Raw genomic sequence first — 23,562 nt, 5'->3', positions numbered from 1 at the left:
GGTAGGAGGGATAATAAAGAAAACACTAAAAATCTAAATATGTGAGGTGAAGCTAAAAGAGTTGTCACAGGAAAACTTAAAATCTTAAATGCACAAAATGCAAAAGTGAAAAAGCTAAAGGTCAATCAACTAATACCTAGCTTAAAATATTAGAAAAAGTACAGAATAAAATCAAAGAAATAAAACATTTTGAAAAGAAAAATAAAATAATCTGGCAAGCATGATTAAGAAAAAAAAAAGAGAGAGAGAAGTCATAAACAAAACAACCATAGCAGTGAAAATGGACAAATCTACAGATACAGCTGAGATGAAGTCAGAGGTGGGATTAGGATCCAATTCTGCAGTTTATCAGTCTTGTGACCTCTGAACTACACTCTGCTTATATGTGAAATGGAGATGATATTAACTCAGTGCCTAGTCACAGTGGTCACTCAGCAAATATTCATGCCTTCTCCCTCCCCTCAACTATCTTTAATTAGTGGTTATGCAGAACAAAGAGGATAAAACAACTAAAACTGTAAGATGTGTGAATTATTAATCTTCTTTCTAGCCAGTTAGATTCTCTGTCAACATGAATAAGCAAGAATGGACCATAATTTGTCTTAAAATGTGTTCTTACCTGCCAAAACACATTCTTGAGTATACAGAAGTCCACATCCAAAGCAGCCATAAATATAATTAAAGGTGAAAAATAACAATAAAGTGAAAAACTTGGTGTTCTTAGAAGAGGGTAGACGACTTGGTGCATCTAAACTAACAAAGGCAAACAAGAAATTAGTTTGCTACCATTTTTAAGTATTAGAAATTAGGTTGATGCTCTGTCAATATAAATTTTAAAGTATTCCAATTTGCAACTGAGAGATTATCTACAAGGCCAGTCCTGGGGGTCTTGTAGATTTCTCGATCTAAATAACCATCCACATGAGTTAAATGAATAGTCCTCTATTCACCAGAAACGTGCATGAGTTTAGGCTACACAAACATTGCTTGTGGAAAATAATCAATATTTTCAAAAGCGGTACTTCACCATCGGTGATCCCTGAGGTGACTTTAGGTGGTCCACAGATAAGCATTTTTTATTTGACTGTTAGATAATTATTTTAATTTGCATAAGAGGAAAAAAAGAACTTTGCATGGGTACTTGTGATTTCACAGACATTCGCTTAGCATTTTAAAATCTTTCAGTGAGTCAAGCAGAGAAAAATAATACCTAGCTTTTCAAGAAGATGGCGCCGAAGGCGAAGAAGGAAGATCCTGCCCCTCCCAAAGCCGAAGCCAAAGCAAAGGCTTTGAAGGCCAAGAAAGCAGTTTTGAAAGGCGTCCACAGCCACAAAAAAAAGAAGATCCGGACGTCACCCACCTTCCGACGGCCCAAAACACTGCGGCTCAGGAGGCAACCCAAATATCCTCGGCAGAGCGCCCCTAGGAGAAACAAGCTTGACCACTACGCCATCATCAAGTTCCCGCTCACCACTGAGTCAGCCATGAAGAAAACAGAAGACAACAACACACTGGTGTTCAATGTGGATGTCAAGGCCAACAAGCACCAAATTAAACAGGCTGTGAAGAAGCTCTATGACATAGACGTGGCTAAGGTGAACACCCTGATCAGGTCTGATGGAGAGAAGAAGGCATATGTTCGACTGGCCCCCGATTATGACACTTTGGATGTTGCCAACAAAATTGGGATCATCTAAACTGAGTTCAGCTGGCTAATTCTAAATATAAAAGTTTTCGCTAAAAAAAAAAATAATAATACCTAGATAATAGTACAGATTGTGTATACAGGACATAAATCATGAAGGTTATACACAGATGAATGGAAAATACAGCAACAATGACTGAAGTGTTGTTAATTTTCCCTCCTAAAAAGTTTTTGGCCCAATTAACAGTTTAATTTTCATTACTTAACATCTCTGTGCCTCGGTTTCCTCATCAGTAAAATGGGAATAGAGTACCTACTTCCATTGGGTTGCTGTGAGGATGAATGAATTAACTGAAGGTAGTAATAAGTTAATAAATTAATTTGAAAAAAAGAACTTAAAAGGGAGCCTGGCACATAGGTAACACTCAAAAGATGTTATTTGTCGTGGTGGTGTTTCAAAAGAATAACAAGGGGCTTTTACAATCCTAAATAGGTACAAGCATTGTCTCTATTTTTTTTTTAAATAAAAGAATGAGTGGAGACAAATTGTCATTGATCACGCTGCTACACATTTGAAATCATGTCAATAAATTAAAGTTTTTCTTGGATCTATATTATATTTCATATGATGCATGTTTTGCATTTAATCTGGCAGTTAGAAAAGAGTAACCATGCTTCATTGTGACAGTAACTGCTGCCTTTTGTAACTAGAGTCTCTGTGAGCATTGAAGACAATAGCAGGAGAGAGTCTGGTGTATGTACAGGGGAAGAAAACAAGAGCCAGGACCAAAGGCAGATGGCAAGAACCCAAAAATGCAATCACATTTCACTCCCAAATTACTGCTTTATTTTAAGCCTCTCTAATTTGTTTCCTTTTTTGGATGGTTTTTCAAAAATTTTAACACCGGATAAATTTTTCTTAGTAGCTACTAACATGAAAAAAATTAATAATAATTCCACTCATTCAGGGAAAGGGATGGGAGTTGACCTTGTTTTGGGTCTTTATTCTTTAATCAGTTCTCTAATTTATCATATGTACGTCACCTCAACAAAATTGTAGGCCAGTTGTCCTATCAAAAATCCAAACAGAGAAAGAATTGTCAAGACAATGACTTCAGAATTCTTTAAAAATGTCCTCAGAAGTCCTAAAAAAGAAAAAAAAGTATGTGTTATTTAGACATAAGGTATAGTTTTAAAACAATTTAATATTACCTCTCTGTAGGTATTTGACTTTAAACTTCCTCTGAACGTCATATTATTGTGAATAAATAATTGACAGCAGTTATAAATGCTGTCTCGTAGTATGAGAGACACATAATAAGGCATCACTCATAGGTGAATCTGGAAAATGCTGAAGTTCCGACAGCCTCCCATTTGCCCACCCAGTGATGCATTAGGATCACTGTATGAGTATCCTGCCTATGGTTCTGATGATGAGAAATTATGAAAAACCAAATTCACCATACCTATTGAATTCTTAATCACTGTTTAAGAGACCTCACAGGTGAAGATTTTCCTAGTTCCCCACTAGGGGGTGGGGTGGGTGGTGCATCTTCCCTAAAGAAAAAGCACATCAAAAGCCATACTAGAATGGACAAAATTGATGATGTTAACTAAGCACACTGTGAACTATATATCTGGGTTCTATTTGCCCTATTTGCCCTCGCCTCATCCCAGATATTTTGGTCAGGTTCGGCCTGGCAGGCAAGCAGGCAGCTAGGCAATGTAAGGCTCTCTCTCTCCCTTGTTACCAGAGATTCTGGACCATATCTTTATAGTTATACTAACAACACTGCATTGTAATTATTTGTCTGCCTGTCTCCCCCACGAGAGGTCTCCTTGAGGTTAAGGACTGTCTTATTCTCCACACTGCTGTGCTCAGCAAATGTCACTGAAAAAAGAAGCATAGTATAGGTCATACTTATAATTAAATGAAATAAGACTAATAGCATTCACTCACATCTTGTAATTTCACTGGTCCCCTTCTTTTGTTGTAGTTGTGATTACACTGCACTAAGAAAGGTTCAGAGGGCAGAGGAAAGATGAGATATAAAAACAACCACCTACCTCCCAAAACAATAGTGGAACATAAAAGAATTGGGAAATGCCCCTTTATAAAAGTGTACTCAGCTGACCTTCCACAGAGTAAATCAGGTCTGTTACCCTTTTTTGGCACCCAGAAGGATGCGTTCGCTTTTGCCATTGCTTTTTCAGTTCCAACTGATGAACTTGGATGAGAGTTACTGTTGACACAAACTAGTACAGACTAACCTGTTATGATACGCAAAAAAGAAGAAAATGAGACTTGCCAAGACCCAATCCATCCACATTCTTTCTACCTAAAATGATACTGTACTCTGATCTGGGCACATTTCTTCTTGCCACAAGGTTCACATTAATACCTCCTGTTTCACCTTTGCTCTAAGAACATTTTATGGGACCACTAATAGCAGTGTTAGTGTTTCTTCCTCACACTGCTCCATGTGTGTGGGGGAGATATCGTACTGATTTTTGCTCATACCATTTATTGTACAATATGGTAGTGTTTGCCTTCCCCATTGGAGAGTGAGTTTCTTGAGGGTCAGGGCTGACTATTACTTTTCCTTAAGGCTGTGCACACAGTAGGTGGCACACAATAGGCTCTCCATAAATATCTGATGAACTGAATTCTGTGAGGGGGAGCTCTTTCTCCAGAGATACAAATCGTTCTAGAATTTTCTTTTACTACTGCAATCCCTTGTCCCTTTTTCCTCTCTCAGGCCCCACCAAATCCAAAATGGCAAATGGGAAACAAAGTCAAAGTTGAGTCACACCAGTTAAAGTTGGGGATGGGGAAGGACGCGAATAACCTAAAAACAAAGGAAAAGACAAAAGTTTAAGTTTGAACATATGGTAGCTTTGAGTAAATTAGAAAAAGTCCCCCTCGCTAACAACAGGACACATGGCTTGGCATGTGAATAACAGGCTAGATTTCAGCCCTAATACCGTCCCCCCCCCCCACCTCCAGCTGCTGTCCTTGTGTAGGACATAGCTTGCATAAATCTATGTGGGGATCCTGAGAAGGGCTCATTCTCTTCGTCTTTTTCATGCAGCTAGCCTTAACTTAAAATTCCTAGAGGTTCCTGAAGTATCCCCAATAATAACTGGAGCTCTTCTTTGGATATTTGTTTTGCATTTGCTTGGTCTGCAAGCCACAATGATTCTGGTGTGAAGCAGAGGGTGGGCCAGAAATGAGTTTCAAAATGTTGTATCTTCAAATCTGTCCCTCAAGTAGCACTTCACATCTGTGGCACCTTCACAGCCTACTATCCCCACTTGTCATTACAGCATTACTCTCAAATCAAGTTCTCCAAACTATCAAGACCAGCAATACCTTCTGCCAAGACTAAGCAGGTCCAGAGTTGAAATCAAGACGAAGGCACTTGAAAATCACCAAAAATGCTCAGCTCTGTGTCCGTTTGCTACGTACAGTACTGCCAACTGACATCACACTGAAAGCCATTTCCATGCCTAATTCCTATTGGTTTGTTGCCAACTTACTTTCATTTTGATTGGCTACACACATTATCCCCACCCCCAATCCAGAAGGAGCTAAGTGATCTCAATTCCAGGGAAACTTGCATTTCTTAATTGTGTGTCTGTATATATAACTGTTTTAACTGATTTTCTTTGCCTGACGTAATGCCTGAAATGGTCATTGACCATGTAGACATAACCTCCTCCTATGCGGTTTTTTAATATATACTGTTTTTCTTTCTTCAACCCTAACCCTTTTCAACACTGCTTCGTCTCCCCTGACTTTGTAATTCATCCTTTTCTATTTTCTTTTTTTCTACCTCTCCTTCCTTTTCAGTGGAGTTTCTCATTCCCTTTTATCACTACTTGTCATTGGCTTTTGGTCTTTGATTTGAAGAAACAATATCACCCATTCTTCACAGGACAAATGCATCCCAAATTCCGTGATGCCTGATATGTGATATTTTTACCTCAAATCTAATCATTAAAAACAAATACAGTATAAATTTAAACAAATAAACAAGTTATAAATCAATCTGTAGTTTACTTTCAAGAAAGTTATTTTGACAGTGAAATTCTGCTCTCTCATTCCTGTGCCACACTAGTCAAATCCTCTTCCCCTGGGCACCAAGGATAATACCACAGCAATGAGATGACTAAATCTATCATCAATCTTCTCCATCACTATATCAAGGAAACTTTGACAAATAAAAGCCCCAGTTCCTACTTGAGACTGAGTAGTTTCAATCGACAGCTCCATGGCTGCCCCTGACGGCAACAGCCACCGTTGGCACTCACACACCGTTCCCCTAAAATACTTGCTTTACAACATTTTGTTACTGTCGTCTGGTACGGTTCTTATAAGCCACTAGGTCTATTCCTACCGTGAATCCCAAGGACCTTGTTTAAAAAAAAAAAAAAAAAAGCTGTCTTATTCAAGGCTGTCTCCTGAGAGACCCATTCCTTACTCATTCCCATCCTGCCCTTACTGAACTCTTCTGGTGACCAAGTTCACTACCCTTGCTCCCATTTTCATCTTAACCTTATCTATACTGCTTGTCACCTTGCCTTCTCTCCTCAACTGCAATGCCTCAGATCGCTTTGAGTAATGTCCTTCCAGTTCTATCTAGTTCCTATCCCACTGCTGTCCCCTCAGGCTCACCTGGGTCACCTAGACCCTTCAGGTAAGACTCATGCAGTTTTACATTTCAAAAGTCAGATTCTCCATGGCTTCTGGAAAAATACTCATACCTCAAGAAAACCTGAACAAAATTCATAGAGTCGGCTCTAGATTATATATAGTTCTGAGAGCTAGAGATAGCACATAACTAAAATACACAGAGATGATCAAATTTCTCTACATAACATTACTTCCCATAACGTTAAAAAAAAAGCAATAATAAATGTGTATTTCACCATTTTTGGTAGAGCCAGTTGAACTGACTGGTGGTTTTGAGAGCTGAGAGGCTTTCCCAGTGTGTTGTCCCTAAACTCCATCTTCTGATGACAGATGACACTGTCTGACTGAGACAGGCACATAGTAGGTTGCTTAGTCATAGTTCCCCACTCCCCGAACACTTTGATGGGTTCAGAGCATGGGCCTCTGACAAGACCAATCAGATGATGCCTTGATATGTACACCATCACTGGGAGAGGGCTGTTCTCTTTCCGTTTGAGTTTAGGTGTGGTGATGACTGCCTTGAGCAGCTAGAGGCCACCTTCCCAGCCGCCTTGAGAAAGCCTGTCTCAAGTCTGAGGCTGAGAAAAGCCTTTTCGAGTCTGAAAGTTTCCGTGACATACCACCTGGATATCTCTGAGGTCTTAACAAATGACCTCACAATCCTGCCTGAGATTTTATCTTTTCTCAGAAGCCATTTCTCAGTTTGGGAATTTTTTGGCATCTAGAAAGGCTAGAAATGATAACTAATTTTCAAATCTAGCAATTACTGAATCCTTTATATTTCTTTTAAATTTTATTTGAAAACTGAACTGTTCCTTTTTTTTTTTAAGATTTATTGTATTATTTATTTATTTTTTGGATGCATTGGGTCTTCGTTGCTGTGCACGGGCTCTTTCTAATTGCGGAGAGGAAAGGCTGTTCTTCGTTGTGGCGCATGGGCTTCTCATTGCAGTGGCTTCTCTGGTTGCAGGCTTCAGTAGCTGTAGTACGCGGGCTCAGTAGTTGTGGCACGTGGGCTCTAGAGGGCAGGCTCAGTAGTTGTGGAGCACGGGCTTAGTTGTTCTGTGGCATGTGGGATCTTCCCTGACCAGGGCTCGAACCCATGTCCCCTGCACTGGCAAGCAGATTCTTAACCACTGCGCCACCAGGGAAGCCCCTGAACTGTTGCTTTCAGCTGATCTCTCTCCTCTCATATTTTAGTAGGAGAATCCAGGTGGCAGTTGAACACTGTTTGGAAAAGTCTTTAGCAGGATCATTGAGTTCCTTACTTAGACAAGTGTGGCCAAACTTACCACCATCACATAACAAGGGCCCCATTTCTCCAGCTTCTAATAACATTTTCCTCTCTGTCCTGTAAATTCCCACTCATAGCCTCCTAGACGGCCTTAAAGATTCTGCTAATAGTCTAAGGCCCTGCAGGCTTTCACCAACACTCTCCTCTGGCCCCTTCCAGCTTCTGCTTACTACCCAGGCCCCAAAAGGCAACGCCACATTTTAGGGTTTGTTATGTCAATTTCTCACTTCCAGTTTCCCAAACTTGTATGCTATACATTGCTGCATAACAAACAGACACAAACCTCAGTCGTTTAAAACCATAATCATTTATTTGGCTGAAATCTACAGTTGTGGCAGGGCTTAGCAGAGGCTTGTCTCTGCTCCACGTGGCATCGCCTGTGACAGCTTAACTGGAAGATCCGCTTCCAAGATGATTCACTGCTATCGTAGATGACTGCTGGCTAGAGCTCAGCCAGGGCCTCGCTGCCTGTCCGTAGGGGTCTCTCCGGGCTAGCATCTCAAGAGAACTAGGTAGAAGCTGTATCACTTTTATCTTTTATGATCAATGGAAATCACAGAGTATGACTTCTACTGTAACCACAGGCCTGCCCAGGTTCATGATGAGAGAACAGAGACCCACCTCCCTATGTGAGGAACGTCATGACTGTGGGATAGGAGATGTGGCCATCCTGGAAAATACAATCTTTCACAGATTAGATGAAACACTGGGATGGATTGTCAGCCCTTTATAATTTGGGGCATTGTGGTAACCTAAACATCAGTCTGGCTGCTTTAGTCTAGAGTAGTAGTTCTCAAAGGGTAGACCATATGCCAGCTGTGATTCATGACAAAAGCTCCATCATATATAGCAAAATGAAGAACATAAAAGCCTAGAATAGAACTTAATTTATTCAACTTAAAGAGCAGAACCTTATACTGAGATCATATCTTCCCCTTTTTTGGTGTTAACATGTCTTTTTGTTCATTAAATGATAGTGATAGCAGATAACAGTTGTTCTCTTAATGATATCATACCAATCTCCTCCCTTTTGTTTTTACAGTTTTCCAATCAATGAAAAAAATACAAAAGCCTAAGGAACCACTGTCTAGAAGTTATCAGGCTCAATGTAGCCTTTGCTCTACTACCTCTCAAATAATGTGATTTAATTTCCTAGTATGCACCTTGAAATAGTAATTAATTACTCTGTGGATGTTCAGAAAAAGCCATGCAGCTACTTGAGTAAAAGCTCAAACTCAGAGTATAAGGATCTCTGACAATCCTATGAATATATTTATAATTCAATGCAACAAGTCACAAGACATACCATATCTCTCAAAACATACTAAAGTCATAGATCTATAGATATAGATGTACATTCAGACTGTCACATCAATGAAATCTTATCTATAGATATAGATGTACATTCAGACTGTCACATCAATGAAATCTTTGAAATGAGATTCAGGAATTCCTTCATAATCACCAGGTTCACATGCCTAAAAACTGATATGGCTTCTTGGTTTCTCTGCGAGATAAAAAAAAAAGTGATATGGCATTCAAGAAGAAAGTTAAAAAATAGACAATTAGAGAAGAAACTAGATATACAGTCATAGTGCAGGGCGTGTGTGCGGCTTGTCTTCTGCAGGAGCAGGAGTTGAAATGGGGCACTGGCACAAGCAAAATATGGAGATAAGGATTCCATAAAGGTGAACAAGCTCTATAAATTAATGAAGACTAGTGAGTTCTATGAAAAGGTGGTACGAAAAGAGAATTCATTCAACTATTATTTACTAATTTACTATGTTATAGCCTCTTTATGAATGAAGAAAAACAAAACGAAGCCCCTACCCTCAAAAAGCTCAGAGTTCAACTTGCGAACAATTAAATAGAATACAGTATGAAGCTATTAATGCTGAAGGTGACCCAAAGAAGGAGGGATTCATTCTTCCTAACACTGGGGATAGAGGTCATGGAGTGGAGACTTCACACTGCCTTGCCAAGGGTCAGGATTGATTTTTTTTTAGCTTTATTGAGGTATAATTGACATATAAAATTGAAAGACAGGATTGACTTTTGAAAAGTTCCCATAGCTTGAGGCAAGATGAAGAAAAGGAGCTGGTGTCTTAGTCCATTCAGGCTGCTGTAACAAAAACACCATAAACCAGGTACCTTATAAACAACAAACATTTACTTCTCACACTTCTGGAGGCTGGGAAGTCCAAGATCATGATGCCAGCCGACTTTCTGAGTCTGCCTCCTAGATGGATGTCTTTCTGCTGTAACCTCATATGGAGCAAGGAGTAAGGGAGCTATCCAGGGCCTCTTTTATAAGGGCCTAATCCCATTCGTGAGAGCTCTGCCTCATGACCTAATTACCTGCCAAAGGCTCTACCTCCTAATGCTCTCACATTGGGCATTAGGTTTCAAAATACAAATTTGGGGGAGGAGGGACACAAACATATTCATAGCAGCTGCAGAAAAGAGTTAGAAAAGTAGTTTGTAAGAAAGTAAAGGAACCATAATGACATAAAGGCGCCAATGTGAGTTTCAAGAAGACGGCATTAGCAAATATATTAAGAGCTACAAACAGTTTAAGAATAAAGACATAAATATGAATAAAGGAGAGAGAGGTTTATTTTCTACTCGGAGTCTCCAGAAATGCCTTGTTCTTATCTAGGAATCTTTGAGATTTATAAATCCTTCCCTGATCACCAGGACCACATGCCTGGAAAGCAATGTCATATTCAAGATCAAGGCTCAGAGAATGTAAAATTAGAGTATAAATGACAAAAATGGCACCTAGCCTTTTCCCAAATTATTGCAGTGCTTAAAGATAACAGACTTCTCACAATCTATAATATTAAGAGCATGGAGCAAACATAGGTCTCCTTCTTTGCACTACACCATAAACACCTACTGGATCTACCAGAGAGGGGGTGAGACTCATGGCCCTGTTCTTCTGCTTAAGGCAACTGAAGCTGAATTGCTCATACATAAAAAAAAGATCTCAAAACTTTTAAATTTGTGAGACAGTGTTACCTCAAAACCATGGCTGAGAAAATGCCAACTGACAAGGAATTACTGAATTACTTATTTCTTTTCCTTCCCCTCAACAATAAAAAACTAGCTTTCAGGATGGGACAAAGAAGAGAATAATTTTCTTTCTATAAAACTATTCTAGAAAGTCAGAGAAGCAGAAGGTTCAGGGGCTCTTAGACAAACTTAAAAAAAAAAAAAAAAGGACATTCCAAATCACTAATATGAAACCAACAATGATATTTAAAACACAGGTAATACAAAACAGAAAAACAGAAGGGAAAATGGCATGCAGTATAGTTATAATAACTATAATAACTAAACCTGCAGAGTAGGGGAAATCTAAATATAAAACTAAACATTTGTATTTATTAATTTAAAGACAGAAGGGTGTCAAAATTTTGACATAAAAAAGTGATAAGTGTATAAGCAGAGGATCCTGATCCAAACCATCCTTAATACTTCCTTGCTCCAGAGTGTCACCCTGTAGCTTTCCTTTTGAGAGAGGGAGAACACATTTTTCCTCTGGAAATGGCCAATATGTCTTTAAAAAAAAAAAAAAAAGAATTGCTCACTTGAACAGAAACTTCCTGCCTCAACAATTACACAGAAATTTGTTAGAGTCTCTAAGTAGCTTTCAAAGTTTCTATATGGTCTTTGTGAGTGACTCTTACCCAAGTGCTCTCTGGAAGAAGCAAGTGGAACTCACATGAAACTGACTTATGGGGGCAGAGGCAAGACCAGAGAGTCTGGACATAAGCATGCTGAATGGGGTAAAACAAAACAAGGGTGATTTAATTTCATACTTAAACATTTTTATAAAATCCCACATCTATTTTCTTAACTTCGGTCAGCATGAATAGGTTTGCCTTTATAAATATAGAAGGTGGCGCCTTTTATAAAATACATGTTCAGTAGAAGGTATGATCTTGACTTCTTTCCTGACCATGGTTAAAATACAGATTTGGCACTTTTCACTTGACCTGAAAGGAAGCAGATTTTTAAATTACATTTAATTAGCTTGCTACAGAAAACAAAAATAAAGCAAGTTTTTAAAACAATGGGCAATGGGCATGAAATAAATCAATATGTCCAAGCCTGAGCCAGTCCTTAATGAAACCTTGATGTTGGTATGTCAATTCAAGTATTCCCACCTTTTCTTTCCCTAATATTTAAAGCTACGAGGTCACACTTCTCATATAATCAATATTACTCTTCCTAATTCAGCCATTTGAATAAACTGCTTAACCTCATGTGTCTCCACTTTCTTCACTGTAAAACAAGGGGGTCATTTCAAAGGTTCCATCAAGATCTAACACTTCTCTAATATGAAGGTGCGAGATACTGGGGTGCTTGGAGGGGATAAAGAGGACTTGGGTAAAGAGGCAATTTTTTTAATTGAAGTATAGTATATTTACAATGTTGTGTTAATTTCTGCTCTACAGAAAGTGATTCAGTTATACATATATTTACATATACATTCTTTTCCGCATTCTTTTCCATTGTGGTTTATTACATAATATTGACTATAGTTCCCTCTGCTATAGAGTAGAACCTTGTTGTTTATCCATTCTATATATAAGAGTTTGCATCTGCTAATTACAAACTCCCAATCCATCCCTCCCCCACCCCCTGGCAAACACAAGTCTGTTCTCTATGTCTGTGAGTCTGTTTTTGTTTTGTAGATAAGTTCATTTGTGTCATATTTTAGATTCCACATGTAAGTGATATCATGGTATTTGTGTTTCTCTTTCTCTAGGTCCATCCATATTGCTGCAAATGGCATTATTTCATTCTTATTAACAGATGAGTAGCATTCCATTCTATACATATACCACATCTTCATTATCCATTCATCTGTTAACGGACATTTCGGTTGTTTTCATGTCTTGGCTATTGTTACTAGTGCTACTATAAACTTTGGGGTGCATGTATCTTTTTGAATTATAACTCTTTCTAGATATATGCCCAGGATTGGGATTGCTGGATCATACAGCAACACTATTTTTAGTTTTTTGAGGAAACTACATACTGTTTTCCACAGTGGCTATAGCAATTTACATTCCAAACACTAGTATAGGAGGGTTTCCTTTTCTCCACATCCTCTCCAGCATTTGTTTCTTATAGACTTTTTAATGATCTCTCTGACTGGTATGAGGTGGTACCTCATTGTAGTTTTGTATTTCTCTAATAATTAGTGATGATAAACATCTTTTCATGTGTTTACTGACTACTTGTATGTCTTCTTTGGAGAAATGTCTACTTAGATCTTCTGCCCATATTTTGATTGGGTTGTTTGTTTTTTTGTTATTGAGTTGTATGAGCCACTTGTATATTTTGGAAATAAAGCCCTTTTTGGTGGCATCACTTGCAAATATTTTCTCAAAGCTTATAAGTTTGACTAGGTCCCATTTGTTTATTTTTGCTTTAATTTCTATTGCCTTGGGAGACTGACCCAAGAAAACACTGCCACAGTTTATGTCTGAGAAAGTTATTCCTATGTTCTCTTCTAGGAGTCTTATGGTGTCATGTCTTACATTTAAGTCTTTAAGCCATTTTGAATTTTTGTGTATGGTATGAGGGAGTGTTCTAACTTCATGGATTTACATGTGGCTGTCCCATTTTCCCAACACCACCTGCTGAAGAGACTATTTTTTCCCCATTGTACATTCTTGCCTCCTTTGTCAAAGATTAATTGACCACAGGTGTGTAGGTTTATTTTGGGGCCCTCTATTCTGCTCCATTGATCCATATGTCTGTTTTTGTGCCAATACTGTGCTGTTTTGATTACTGTAGCTTTGTAGCATTGTCTGAAGTCTGGGAGGATTATGCTCCCTGTTTTATTCTTTTTCCTCAGGATTGTTTTGGCAATTCTAGGTCTCTTATGGTTCCATGTAAATTTTAGGCTTATTTGTTTGACTTCTGTGAAAAATGTCAGGTAATTTGATAGGGACTGCATTAAATGCATACATTGCTTTGGATAGTATGGCCATTTTAACAACGTCAATTCTTCTGATCCAAGAGCATGGGATATCTTTCCATTTCTTTGAATCATCTTCAATTTCCTTTATTAACATTTTATAGTTCTCAGAATATAAGTCTTTCATCTCCTTGGTCAGGTTTATTCTTAAGTATTTTTTTGATGCAATTTTACAAGGGATTTTTTTTTACACTCCCTTTCTGATATTTCATTGTTCGTGTAGAGAAATGCAACAGGTTTCTGTATGTTACTCTTATATCCTGCTACCCTCCTGAATGCATTTATCAGTTCTGATCGTTTTTGTGTGGAGTCTTTATGGTTTTCAATACATAGTATCATGTCATCTGCATATAGTGAAAATGTTACCTCTTCCCTACAAGTTGAATATCTTTTATTTCTTTTTCTTGTCTGACTGCTGTGGCTAGGACTTCCAATACTATGTTGAATAGAAGTGGTGAGAGGGCACATCCTTGTCTTGTCCCAGATTTTAGTGGGAAGGCTTTCAGCTTTTCACTGTGGAGTACTGTATTGGTTGTAGGTTTGTCATAAACAGCTTTTATTATGTTAAGATAATATTCCCTCTATATCCACTTTCATAAAAGTTTTTATCATGAATGCATGTTGAATTTTATCAAATGCTTTTTCTGCATCTATTGAGATGATCATGTGGTTTTTGTCTGTTATTGATGTGGTGTATCACACTGATTGATCTGCATATGTTGAACTATCCTTGTGACACTGAAATAAATCCAACTTGGTTATGGTGTATGATATTTTTTATGTGTCATTGGATTCGTTTTGCTAGTATTTTGTCGAGAATTTTTGCATCTATATTCAGCAAAGATATTGGCCTGTAATTTTCTTTTCTGGTAGTGTCTTTGTTCAGTTTTGGTATCAGGGTGATGGTGGCTTCATAGAATGTCTGTGGGAGTGTTCCCTCCACTTCAATCTTTTGGAAGAGTTTGAGAAGAATTGGTATAAGTTCTTTTTTGTATGTTTGGTAGAATTCTCCTGTGAAGCCATCTGGTCCTGGACTTTTGTTTGTAGGCAATTTTTTTTATTACAGATTCTATTTTACTTCTAGAGATCAGTCTGTTCAAATTATCTATATCTTCTTGATTCAATTTTGGCAGGCTGTATGTTTCTAGAAATGTGTCCATTTCTTCTAAGTTGTCCAATTTGTTGACACATAATTTTTTATAGTATTCTCCTTTCAAGTGTGTCTTTCTGCAGTATCGTTGTGCTTTTTCCTCTTTCATTTCTTATTTTATTTATTTGGGTCCTCTCTCTTTTCTTCCTGGTGGGCCTGCACAGAGGTTTGTCAATTTTGTTTACCCTTTCAAAGAAACAGCTCTTGATTTTATTGATTTTATTTTTTTCTATTGTTTTTATTAATCTCTATTTATTTATTTCCTCTCTGATCTTTATTTCCTTCCTTCTGCTGACTTTAGGTATTGTTTGTTATTCTTTTTATAACTCTTTTATGTGGTGGGTTACTTTGTTTATTTGAGATTTTTCTTATTTCTTGAAGAAGGCTTGTATCACTACAAGCTTCCCTCTGAGAACTGTTTTTGCTGCATCTCATCGATTTTGTATAGTTGTGTTTTCACTGTCATTTGTCTCGAGGTATTTCTTAAATTTTCTTTTTGATTTCATCATTGACTTATTGGTTTTTTAGTAGCATGTTGTTTAGTCTCCATGTAATTGATTTTTCTTCTCTTTTCATTTTCTGTGGTTGATTTCTAGTTTTATGCAATTGCAGTCAGAAAAGATGTTTGAAATAATTTCTATACTCTTAAATTTGTTGAGGCTTGTTTTGTACCCTAATATGTGGTCAATGCTAGAGAATATTCCATGTGCACTTGAAAAGAAAGTATATTCTGGGTTCTTTTGTGGGGTTTTTTTTTTTTTTTTTTTTTGGTTTGTTTTTTTTTTTTTGATGTAATGTCCTGAAAATATCAATTAGGTCTAACTGTTATACTGTATTATTTAGGATCTCTGTCACCTTATTGATTTTCTGTCTGGAAGATCTGTCCATTGGTGTGAGTGGGGTATTAAAATCTCCTACTATTAATGTATTCCCATCAATTTCTCCCTTTTTGTCTGTTATTATTTGTTTTATGTACTTGGGTGCATATATGTTGACAAGTATAATATCCTCTTCTTATACTGATCCTTTTATCATTATACAGTGTCCTCCTTTATCTTTCTTTATGGCCTTTGTTTTTAAAGCCTATTTTGTCTGACATGAGTACTGCTACAACTGCTTTCTTGTCATTTCCATTTGCATGAAATATCTTTTTCCACACCCTTACTTTCAATCTAGTGTGTCCTGTGTCCTAAAGTGGGTCTTGTGGAGGCTCTTGTTTTTTTAATTCAGTCTGCCACTTGATGTCTTTTGATTGGAGCATTGAGTCCATTGACATTTAAGGTAATTATTGATAGATATGTATTTATTGCCACTTTAAACCTTGTTTTCCTGTTGATTTTGTATCTCTTCTTTGCTCCTTGCTTTTTCTTTTTGTTCTTCCTTTTGTGCTTTGATGATTTCTTTTATATTATGCTTGTGTTCTTTTTGGGTTTTGTGAATCTATTGTTTGTTTTTGATTTGTAGATACCCTGTTTTTGAAGTATGTTAATCCCTTCCTATATTTACCTTCTTTAGACCGGTAGCCAAATAGGCTCAAATACATTCTGAAAAAAAAAAAAATCAACATTTTCTTTCTCTCCTCCCCCAAAGTTTATGATTTTGATGTCTTATTTTATATCTTCATGTTTATTCTTTTGCTGTTCATTGTGTTAGTATCTTTCAGAGAAAGATTAGTTAGTATCACTTTCAGAGAAAAATCTTTTTTATTTTATTTTTTTTAAATCTGTGTATTGCTCTCTTCCTCAGCACTGCCTAGAGAAGAGGCAGCCATCTCCTACTCAGCATCATAGCTGCCCTCAGATCCCTGATGAAGCCCATGATTGTTGAAAAGAGGACCAAGAAGTTTATCCAGCATCAGTCAGATTAATATGTCAAAATTAATCAGAACTGGCAGAAACCCAGAAGCACTGACAACAGGGTGCACAGAAGGGTCAAAGGCCAGATCTTGATGCTCAACATTGGTTATGGAAGCAACAAGAAAACAAAGCACATGCTGCTCAGCAGCTTTTGGAAGTTCCTAGTCCACAGTGTCAAGGAGCTTGAAGTGCTGCTGATGTGCAACAAATCTTACTGGACTGAGATTGCTCACAACATCGCCTCCAAGAACCACAAAGCATTGTGGAAAGAGCAGCCCAGCAGGCTATCACCAATCCCAACACCAGGCTATGCAGAAAAAAAGAAAAAAGAAAAAAGGAAAAAAAAAGAAATAAAAGAACAGATTGATCATGTGCACATTGTGTTTGTGTTAATAAAACCATGAAACTCGGCAAAAAAGAAAAAAACTGTGTACAGACTTATTTAAATAATTTATTTTCCAATTGTGATTTTCTATCTCCTATAGATTCTTGCTTCTTTTCTATTTAGAGAAGACTTTTCAATATTTCCTTTAGAACAGGCTTAATATTGCTGTATTCTTTTAGCTTTTTCTTGTCTGAGAAATTCTTTATCTTTCCTATTTTAAATGATAAACTTGCCAGGGAGCGTGTCCTATATTGAAGATTTTTCCCTTCAGGACTTTGAATATATTTTGCCACTCCCTTCTGGCCTGCAAAGTTTCTGTAAAGAAGTCAGCTGATAGCCTTACAGGGGTTCCTTTGTAATTAACTCCTTGTTTTGTTTTTCTCTTTAGAATCATCTCTTTAACTTTTACCATTTTAATTATATCTTGGTGTAGGTCTGTTTGGGTTCATCTTGTTTGGGACCCACTGTGCTTCCTATACCTGGTATGCTTCCTTCTTTAGGTGTGGGAAGTTTTCAGCATAACTTCTTCAAATACATTTTCAATTCCCTTTTCTCTTTCTTCTCCTTCTGGGATCCCTATTATGTGTAGATTGGCCTGCTTTATATTATCCCTTAGGTCTCTTATACTGCTTTCATTTTTTTTCATTTGGCCTTCTGTCTGCTGTTCTGTTTGGGTGATTCCAATTATTCTAACTTGCAGATCACTTACTCGTTCTATGTTATCGTTCTGCTACTTATTGCCTTAAGCTTGGCTTTTGTCTCAGCAAATAAGTTTTCTAATTTGTTTTGGTTCCTCTTTATAGTTCCTAGTTTCTTTTTACAGTAATCTGCATTTCTATCAATTGCCCTTCTTAATTCCTTCAGTATTTTCATTATCTCCTTTTTGAATTTGGTGTCTATTAGACTGAAGAAGTCTATTTCATTGTTTGTTCTTTCAGGGAAGTTCTCTTGATCTTTTAATTGGGAGTGGTTCCACTGATTCTTCATTTTACTTATATTTCTCTTACTCTATGAGTTTAGGAGAAACAATTACCTACCGTCGTCTTGGAGGGCTATTTTTATGTAGAAGCATCCCTGTGTAGCTTGTGTGGTTTTAATATTTTTGGTGCAAGGGCTGTTTTTTAGTATGGATGGCTGCCACATCTTTCTTCAGTGTGTGTGGCTGTTATCCCCTTGACAGGGGTATGACTGATGTTGTGGTGATCAGAGCCTGCACTGGATGTTGAACGGGGCCTCCTCTTTGCTTTGTGGTTGTCACAGCCCTATTGGGGTTGCTCCCTAGTTGTTGGCATAGAAGCCCCCCAGATACATTTCTAAGCTGTGGTGTGAGGTAAGCAGGATCGGAGCGCTCCCTCTGGGAGAGGAGCCACTGAGTATTCCTCCACCAGAGCTGTCCACTGGGGAGTGCACTCTGTGATGTCACCTGTCACCCACTGTGTGAGCTCACAAAGTACACTGTTGTGCGCACTACCCTCAGCCCTGCCTCCACTGTAGGAATGCAGGCTATTGACCCTGGTGTTCCTCAGGCTCTGTGTTCACAAAGCCACCAGTGCAGATCATAGGCGCCAATACACTGAAGTCAGGTACCAGGACCACAGTAGTCACACACCTGGACCTGCCATGGGAGCTATGGAAGCAGCCCAGACCCCAGCCCCGCCTTCACATGCATGCACCCACAAAGCTCACAGCTGCTAAGGTCGGACCCGTCCCAGCCACAGGAGCACCCGTTGTCCACTCGGCTGTCCCACAGGCACTGAGTTTATAGCAGCAGTGTTGTGGATCACACGGCCATGGAGGGAGGGCTCTGCTTTCAGCCCCGCCTCCACATGCGGGAAACCTGCTGGTGGTTGCATGCTCCCAGAGCTTGCAGAGGTGGCACTGAGAAAGAGGCTGCTATGGCAAGCACCACCCTCACTTCACTCACACATTAACAATGGGGTTTCAATGGCCGTGCACACTGGCCGTGAGCATGCCAAAAGTAGGCTGCTATGGTGGGCCCCGCCCTTCCCTTCGTGTACCTCTTTTTTTTTTTTAATTAATTAATTTATTTATCAGCTGCATTGGGTCTTCGTTGCTCCACACAGGCTTTCTCTAGTTGCAGTGAGTGGAGGCTACTCTTCATTGTGGAGCACAGGCTCCTCATTTTGGTGGCTTCTCTTGTTGCAGCACACGGTCTCAACAGTTGTGGCTCATGGGCTCTAGAGCACAGGCTCAATAGTTGTGGCACATGGGCTTAGTTGCTCCGTGGCATGTGGGGTCTTCCTGGAGTAGGGATCAAACCCATGTCCCCTGCATTGGCAGGTGGATTCTTAACCACTGCATCACCTAGGAAGTCCCCCTTTATACACCTCTTAACAATGGCACTTTACTCCTATGGTGGGCCAGGCTTCTTCCACATACACTCCTGGTTGCAGCCCGTACCACACTCCATGCCCTTCAGGCTGTCTCTGCAGGGCTAACCTTAGTCCCCTCCCCAGGTCTGTCCTCTGAAGCCTGAGTTTTAGCACCCAGCCCCCACACATATTACCAGCAGGTGCACATCTCGGACTAGGGACTGCAGCAAGGTGGCATGGATCCTGTTCTGCCTGCCGCAAACTGGCTGCTGCGCTCTTCCCAAAACCTCTGAAGCTCCCTTTCTGTCCCAGGTGATCTCCCCATCAGTGTGGCAGCTTCCCAGGCTACAAGAACCTTTCCTCTGCCGTAGCTCCCTCCCAGGGGCACAAGTCCTATCCTGCTTCCTTCTTTTTCTTTCATCCTACCCAGTTACATGGAGATCTTCCTTGCACTTCTGGGTGTCTGAGATCTTCTGCCAGCATTCTATAGGTGTTCTGTGACAACTTTTCCACATGTAGATGTATTCATTATGTATTTGTGGGAAAAGGTGAGCTCCATGCCTTCTATTCTGCCATCTTGATTGGAGCTGCTGCAATTCTTCCTCAGAAGTGAGAAGGGAAGGAGGGAGGGTTGTTGTGCCAGACTAATAGTGGTGGCTGAGGGGGGAAAGGTGGGAATTGAACTGTACAGCCAACAACTCATGTCTTAACAATCTCATTCCTGGACTATACTAGTCTCATTCCCTCTGGACTCTTCTCCCTCCAATCCATTTTGCAAGGAAAGCCAGATTATTCTCCACTCGTTAATCCCACTTCTCTCCTACCCCAAGCAAAGCCTTTAATGGCAACCCACCACCCTGAAAGTAAAGTCCAAACTTCTAAGCTTACAATTCAATACTTTTAATGAAATGATCACAAGCTAACTTTCCAACCTTATTTTCTACTCTTCTTTAATGCATACTCAACTACAATCAGCCAGATGTAGTTGGCTTCTCTATTCCCATATTTCAACTTTTCATCATTATATCGTTCCTTCATTCCAGAATTCCCTACATATTCCACCCTGGTTACCTACCCTTTCAGGCAATTCCTCTTTCTTCACGATGCTTTCTCTTTACGCTTAGGCTTCCCTGAACATACGCAGCACTTGGTTTATCTTTTCAAGTATGCATGTTTAGTCACAAACTGGGTGGTGGACTCCTTAAAGACAAGGACAGTGCAAACGCATCTATTTCCCTTCAGGGGACCTAGGAGAGTGCTATGTGTATGCTCATTCGATGTTAGGTACAGACAGCAAAGGACAGTTTGCCATACATACTACATAGAACAGATTCAGTGCCTTAACCTTTAAAAAACTATGGCCCCTTTTGATAAACATAAAAATTTATGTTTAGGTACTGGGTATCCACATTCAAAAAAAATGAAGTTGGACACTGACCTCAATACCACATACAAAAAATAACTTAAAATGGGTTATAGACATGTTTAGACATAAGAGCTAAAAAAACTACAGAGCTCTTACAAAAAAAAAACCATAAAAGTAAATCTTGGTGACCTTAGGTAAGGCAATGTTTCTTACACATGACACAAAGCACAATCAACAAAAGGAAAAATAGATAAATTAGAATTCATCAAACTTAAAGCCTTTTGTGCTTCAAAGAACACAATTTAGAAAATGAAAGGATAATCCACATAATGGGAGAAAATATTTGCAAGTCATATATCTGATAAGAGACTTGTGCCCAAGATACACAAAGAACCTTTACAACTCAACAGTAAGAAGAAAATTACAAATATGTGGAGACTAAACAATGTATTACTAAAAGACCAATGAGTCATATACACTACGAAATGTGAAATAGAGAGCTAGTGGGAAGTTTTGCCGCATAACACAGGGAGATCAACTGGAAGATGGGTGATGACTTAGAGGGCTGGGATAGGGAGGGTGGGAGGGAACTGCAGGAGGGAGAGGATATGGGGATATATGTATAAATACAGTTGATTCACTTTGGTGTACAGAAAAAACTGGCACAACAGTGTAAAGTAATTATATTCTAATAAAGACCTTACCAAAAAAAAAAAAAAAACAGTGAGTCAATGAATAAATTAAAGAGAAGAACAGAAAATACCTCGAGACAAATGAAAATGGAAACACAACTTTCCAAAATCTATAGGATGTAGAAAAGGCAGTTCTAAGAGGAAAGTTTAGAGCAATATAGGCATACCTCAAGAAACAAAAACATCTCAGATAAACAACCTAACCTACCATATAAAGGAATTAGAAGGACTTCCCTGGTTGTCCAGTGGGTAAGACTCCACACTCCCAATGCAGGGGGCCCAGGTTCGATCCCTGGTCAGGGAACTAGACTCCGCATGCATGCCACAACTAAGAGTCTGCATGTCACAACTAAGAGTCCACATGCCGCAACTAAGAAGTCCGCATGCCACAACCAAGAAGTCTGCGTGCCGCAACTAAGAAGTCCACATGCTGTAACCAAACGTCCTGCATGCCACAACTAAAGATCCCACATGCTACAACAAAGATCCTACATGCCACAATTAAGACCCGGTGCAGCCAAAATAAATAAATAACAAATAAATTTAAAGTACTGTCATTTGTTTAAAAAGGAATTGGAAAAAGAAAAACAAACAAAGCCCAAAGTTAGCAGAAGGAAAGAAAAAAATAAATATCAGAGAGGAAATAAATACAACAGAGACCAAAAAACAATGGAAAATATCAATGAAAACAAGAGCTGTTTTTTAAAAAAGATAAATTGATAAACCTTTAGCCAGGCTCACCAAGAAAAAAAGAGAGAAGACCCAAATAAACAAAATAAGAAATGAAAAAGGAGAAATAACAACTACTATCACAGAGATACAAAAAACCATAAGAGAATATTACAAACAGTTACATGCCAACAAATTGAACAACCTAGAAGAAATGGTCAAATTTTTGGAAACATATAACTTTCAAAGACTGAATCAAGGAGAAACAGACAATCTGAACATACCAATCACTACTCATGAAATTGAATTTGTAATTTAAAAAACTCCCAGAAAGCCAAAGACAGGACTGAATGGCTTCACAGAAGAATTCTATCAAACATACAAAGAAGAGTTAATACCTATCCTTCTCAAACTATTCCAAAAAAGTGAAGATGAGAGAACACTCCGAAATTCATTCTATGAGGTCACAATTACCCTGGTACCAAAACCAGTCAAAGACACCACAAAAAAGAGAAAAATACAAGTCAATATCTCTGATGATTACAGATGCAAAAATCCTCAACAAAATTTTAGCAAATCAAATTCAAAAATACATTAAAAGTATCACATACCATGATCAAGTGGGATTTATCCCAGGGATGCAAAGATGGTTCAATATCTGCAAATCAGTCAATGTATCAATGTGATGTACCACATTAATAAAACAAAGAATAAAAATCACATGATCATCTCAAAAGACACATAAAAAGCATCTGACAAAATTCAACATCCATTCATGGTAAAAACTCTCATCCAAGTTGGTAATAAGGAACATAATAAGGTCATTTACAACAAGCCCACAACTAACATCATACTCAACAGTGAAAAGCTGAAAGCGTTTCCTTTAAGATCAGGAACAAGACAAGGATGCCCATTCATGCCACTTTTATTCAATACAGTGTTAGAAGTCCTAGTCACAGCAATCAGAGAAGAAAAAGAAACAAAAGGCATCTAAAATGGAAAGGAAGAAGTAAAACTGTCACTACTTGCAGATGACACCATACTTTATACAGAAAACCCTAAATCTGCCACCAAAAAACTATTAGAACTAATAAATGCATTCAGTAAAGTTGCAGGATACAAGGTTAACATACAAAAATCTGTTGCTTTTCCACACATTAATAATGAAGTATCAGAAAGAGAAAGCAAGAAAACAATCCTGTTTAAAATCCTGTTCAAAATCACATCAAAAAAAAAACCCTAGGAATAAATGGAACCTAGGAGGTGAAAAACCTATACTCTGAAAACTATAAAACATGAATGAAAGAATTTGAAGATGATAAATGGAAATGGAAAGATATCCCATGTTCCTGGATTAGAAGAATTAATATTGTTAAAATGTCTGCATTACACAAAGCAATCAACAGATTTAATGCAATCTCTCTCAAAATACCAACAGCATTTTCCACAGAACTAGAACAAATCACACTAAAATTTAT

At 38.4% G+C, this 23,562-nt stretch overlaps 3 protein-coding genes and 1 pseudogene across 3 annotated transcripts in view; 2 read left to right on the top strand and 2 right to left on the bottom strand.

Annotated features, from left to right (window-relative positions):
- SLC9C2 (solute carrier family 9 member C2 (putative)) overlaps nucleotides 1-3,848 on the bottom strand; it is a 79,472-nt gene extending 75,624 nt beyond the window's left edge. The window contains exons 1-3 of the mRNA XM_057727238.1: nucleotides 3,713-3,848; nucleotides 2,690-2,790; nucleotides 620-748 (exon numbers count right to left, since the gene is read on the bottom strand). Of these exons, the coding sequence (XP_057583221.1) occupies nucleotides 620-748; nucleotides 2,690-2,790; nucleotides 3,713-3,848 (366 nt within the window). The remainder of the gene's footprint in view (nucleotides 1-619; nucleotides 749-2,689; nucleotides 2,791-3,712) is intronic.
- On the top strand, nucleotides 1,227-1,730 carry LOC130850337 (60S ribosomal protein L23a-like). The gene has a single exon (XM_057729798.1). The coding sequence runs from the start codon at nucleotides 1,227-1,229 to the stop codon at nucleotides 1,695-1,697; it is 471 nt and encodes a 156-aa protein (XP_057585781.1). The 3' UTR covers nucleotides 1,698-1,730.
- A 4,109-nt stretch (nucleotides 3,849-7,957) lies between the features above and the next one.
- The window catches only part of ANKRD45 (ankyrin repeat domain 45), a 53,340-nt gene continuing 37,735 nt past the window's right edge, over nucleotides 7,958-23,562 (bottom strand). The window contains exon 6 of the mRNA XM_057729631.1: nucleotides 7,958-11,636. Within this exon, the coding sequence (XP_057585614.1) occupies nucleotides 11,605-11,636 (32 nt within the window). The 3' untranslated portion in view covers nucleotides 7,958-11,604. The remainder of the gene's footprint in view (nucleotides 11,637-23,562) is intronic.
- Nucleotides 11,742-16,964, top strand: LOC130848014 (60S ribosomal protein L32-like; annotated as a pseudogene).

The sequence above is a fragment of the Hippopotamus amphibius genome, chromosome 3, assembly GCF_030028045.1.
Source record: "Hippopotamus amphibius kiboko isolate mHipAmp2 chromosome 3, mHipAmp2.hap2, whole genome shotgun sequence".
Taxonomy (NCBI): domain Eukaryota; kingdom Metazoa; phylum Chordata; class Mammalia; order Artiodactyla; family Hippopotamidae; genus Hippopotamus; species Hippopotamus amphibius.
The sequence above is the reverse complement of the archived record's forward strand: the minus strand, read 5'-3'. Positions and strand labels throughout refer to the sequence as shown.

Bases quoted from the DNA above. Each gene is read 5' to 3' on its own strand.
- LOC130850337 (XM_057729798.1), top strand. From the start codon at position 1,227: ATGGCGCCGAAGGCGAAGAAGGAAGATCCTGCCCCTCCCAAAGCCGAA.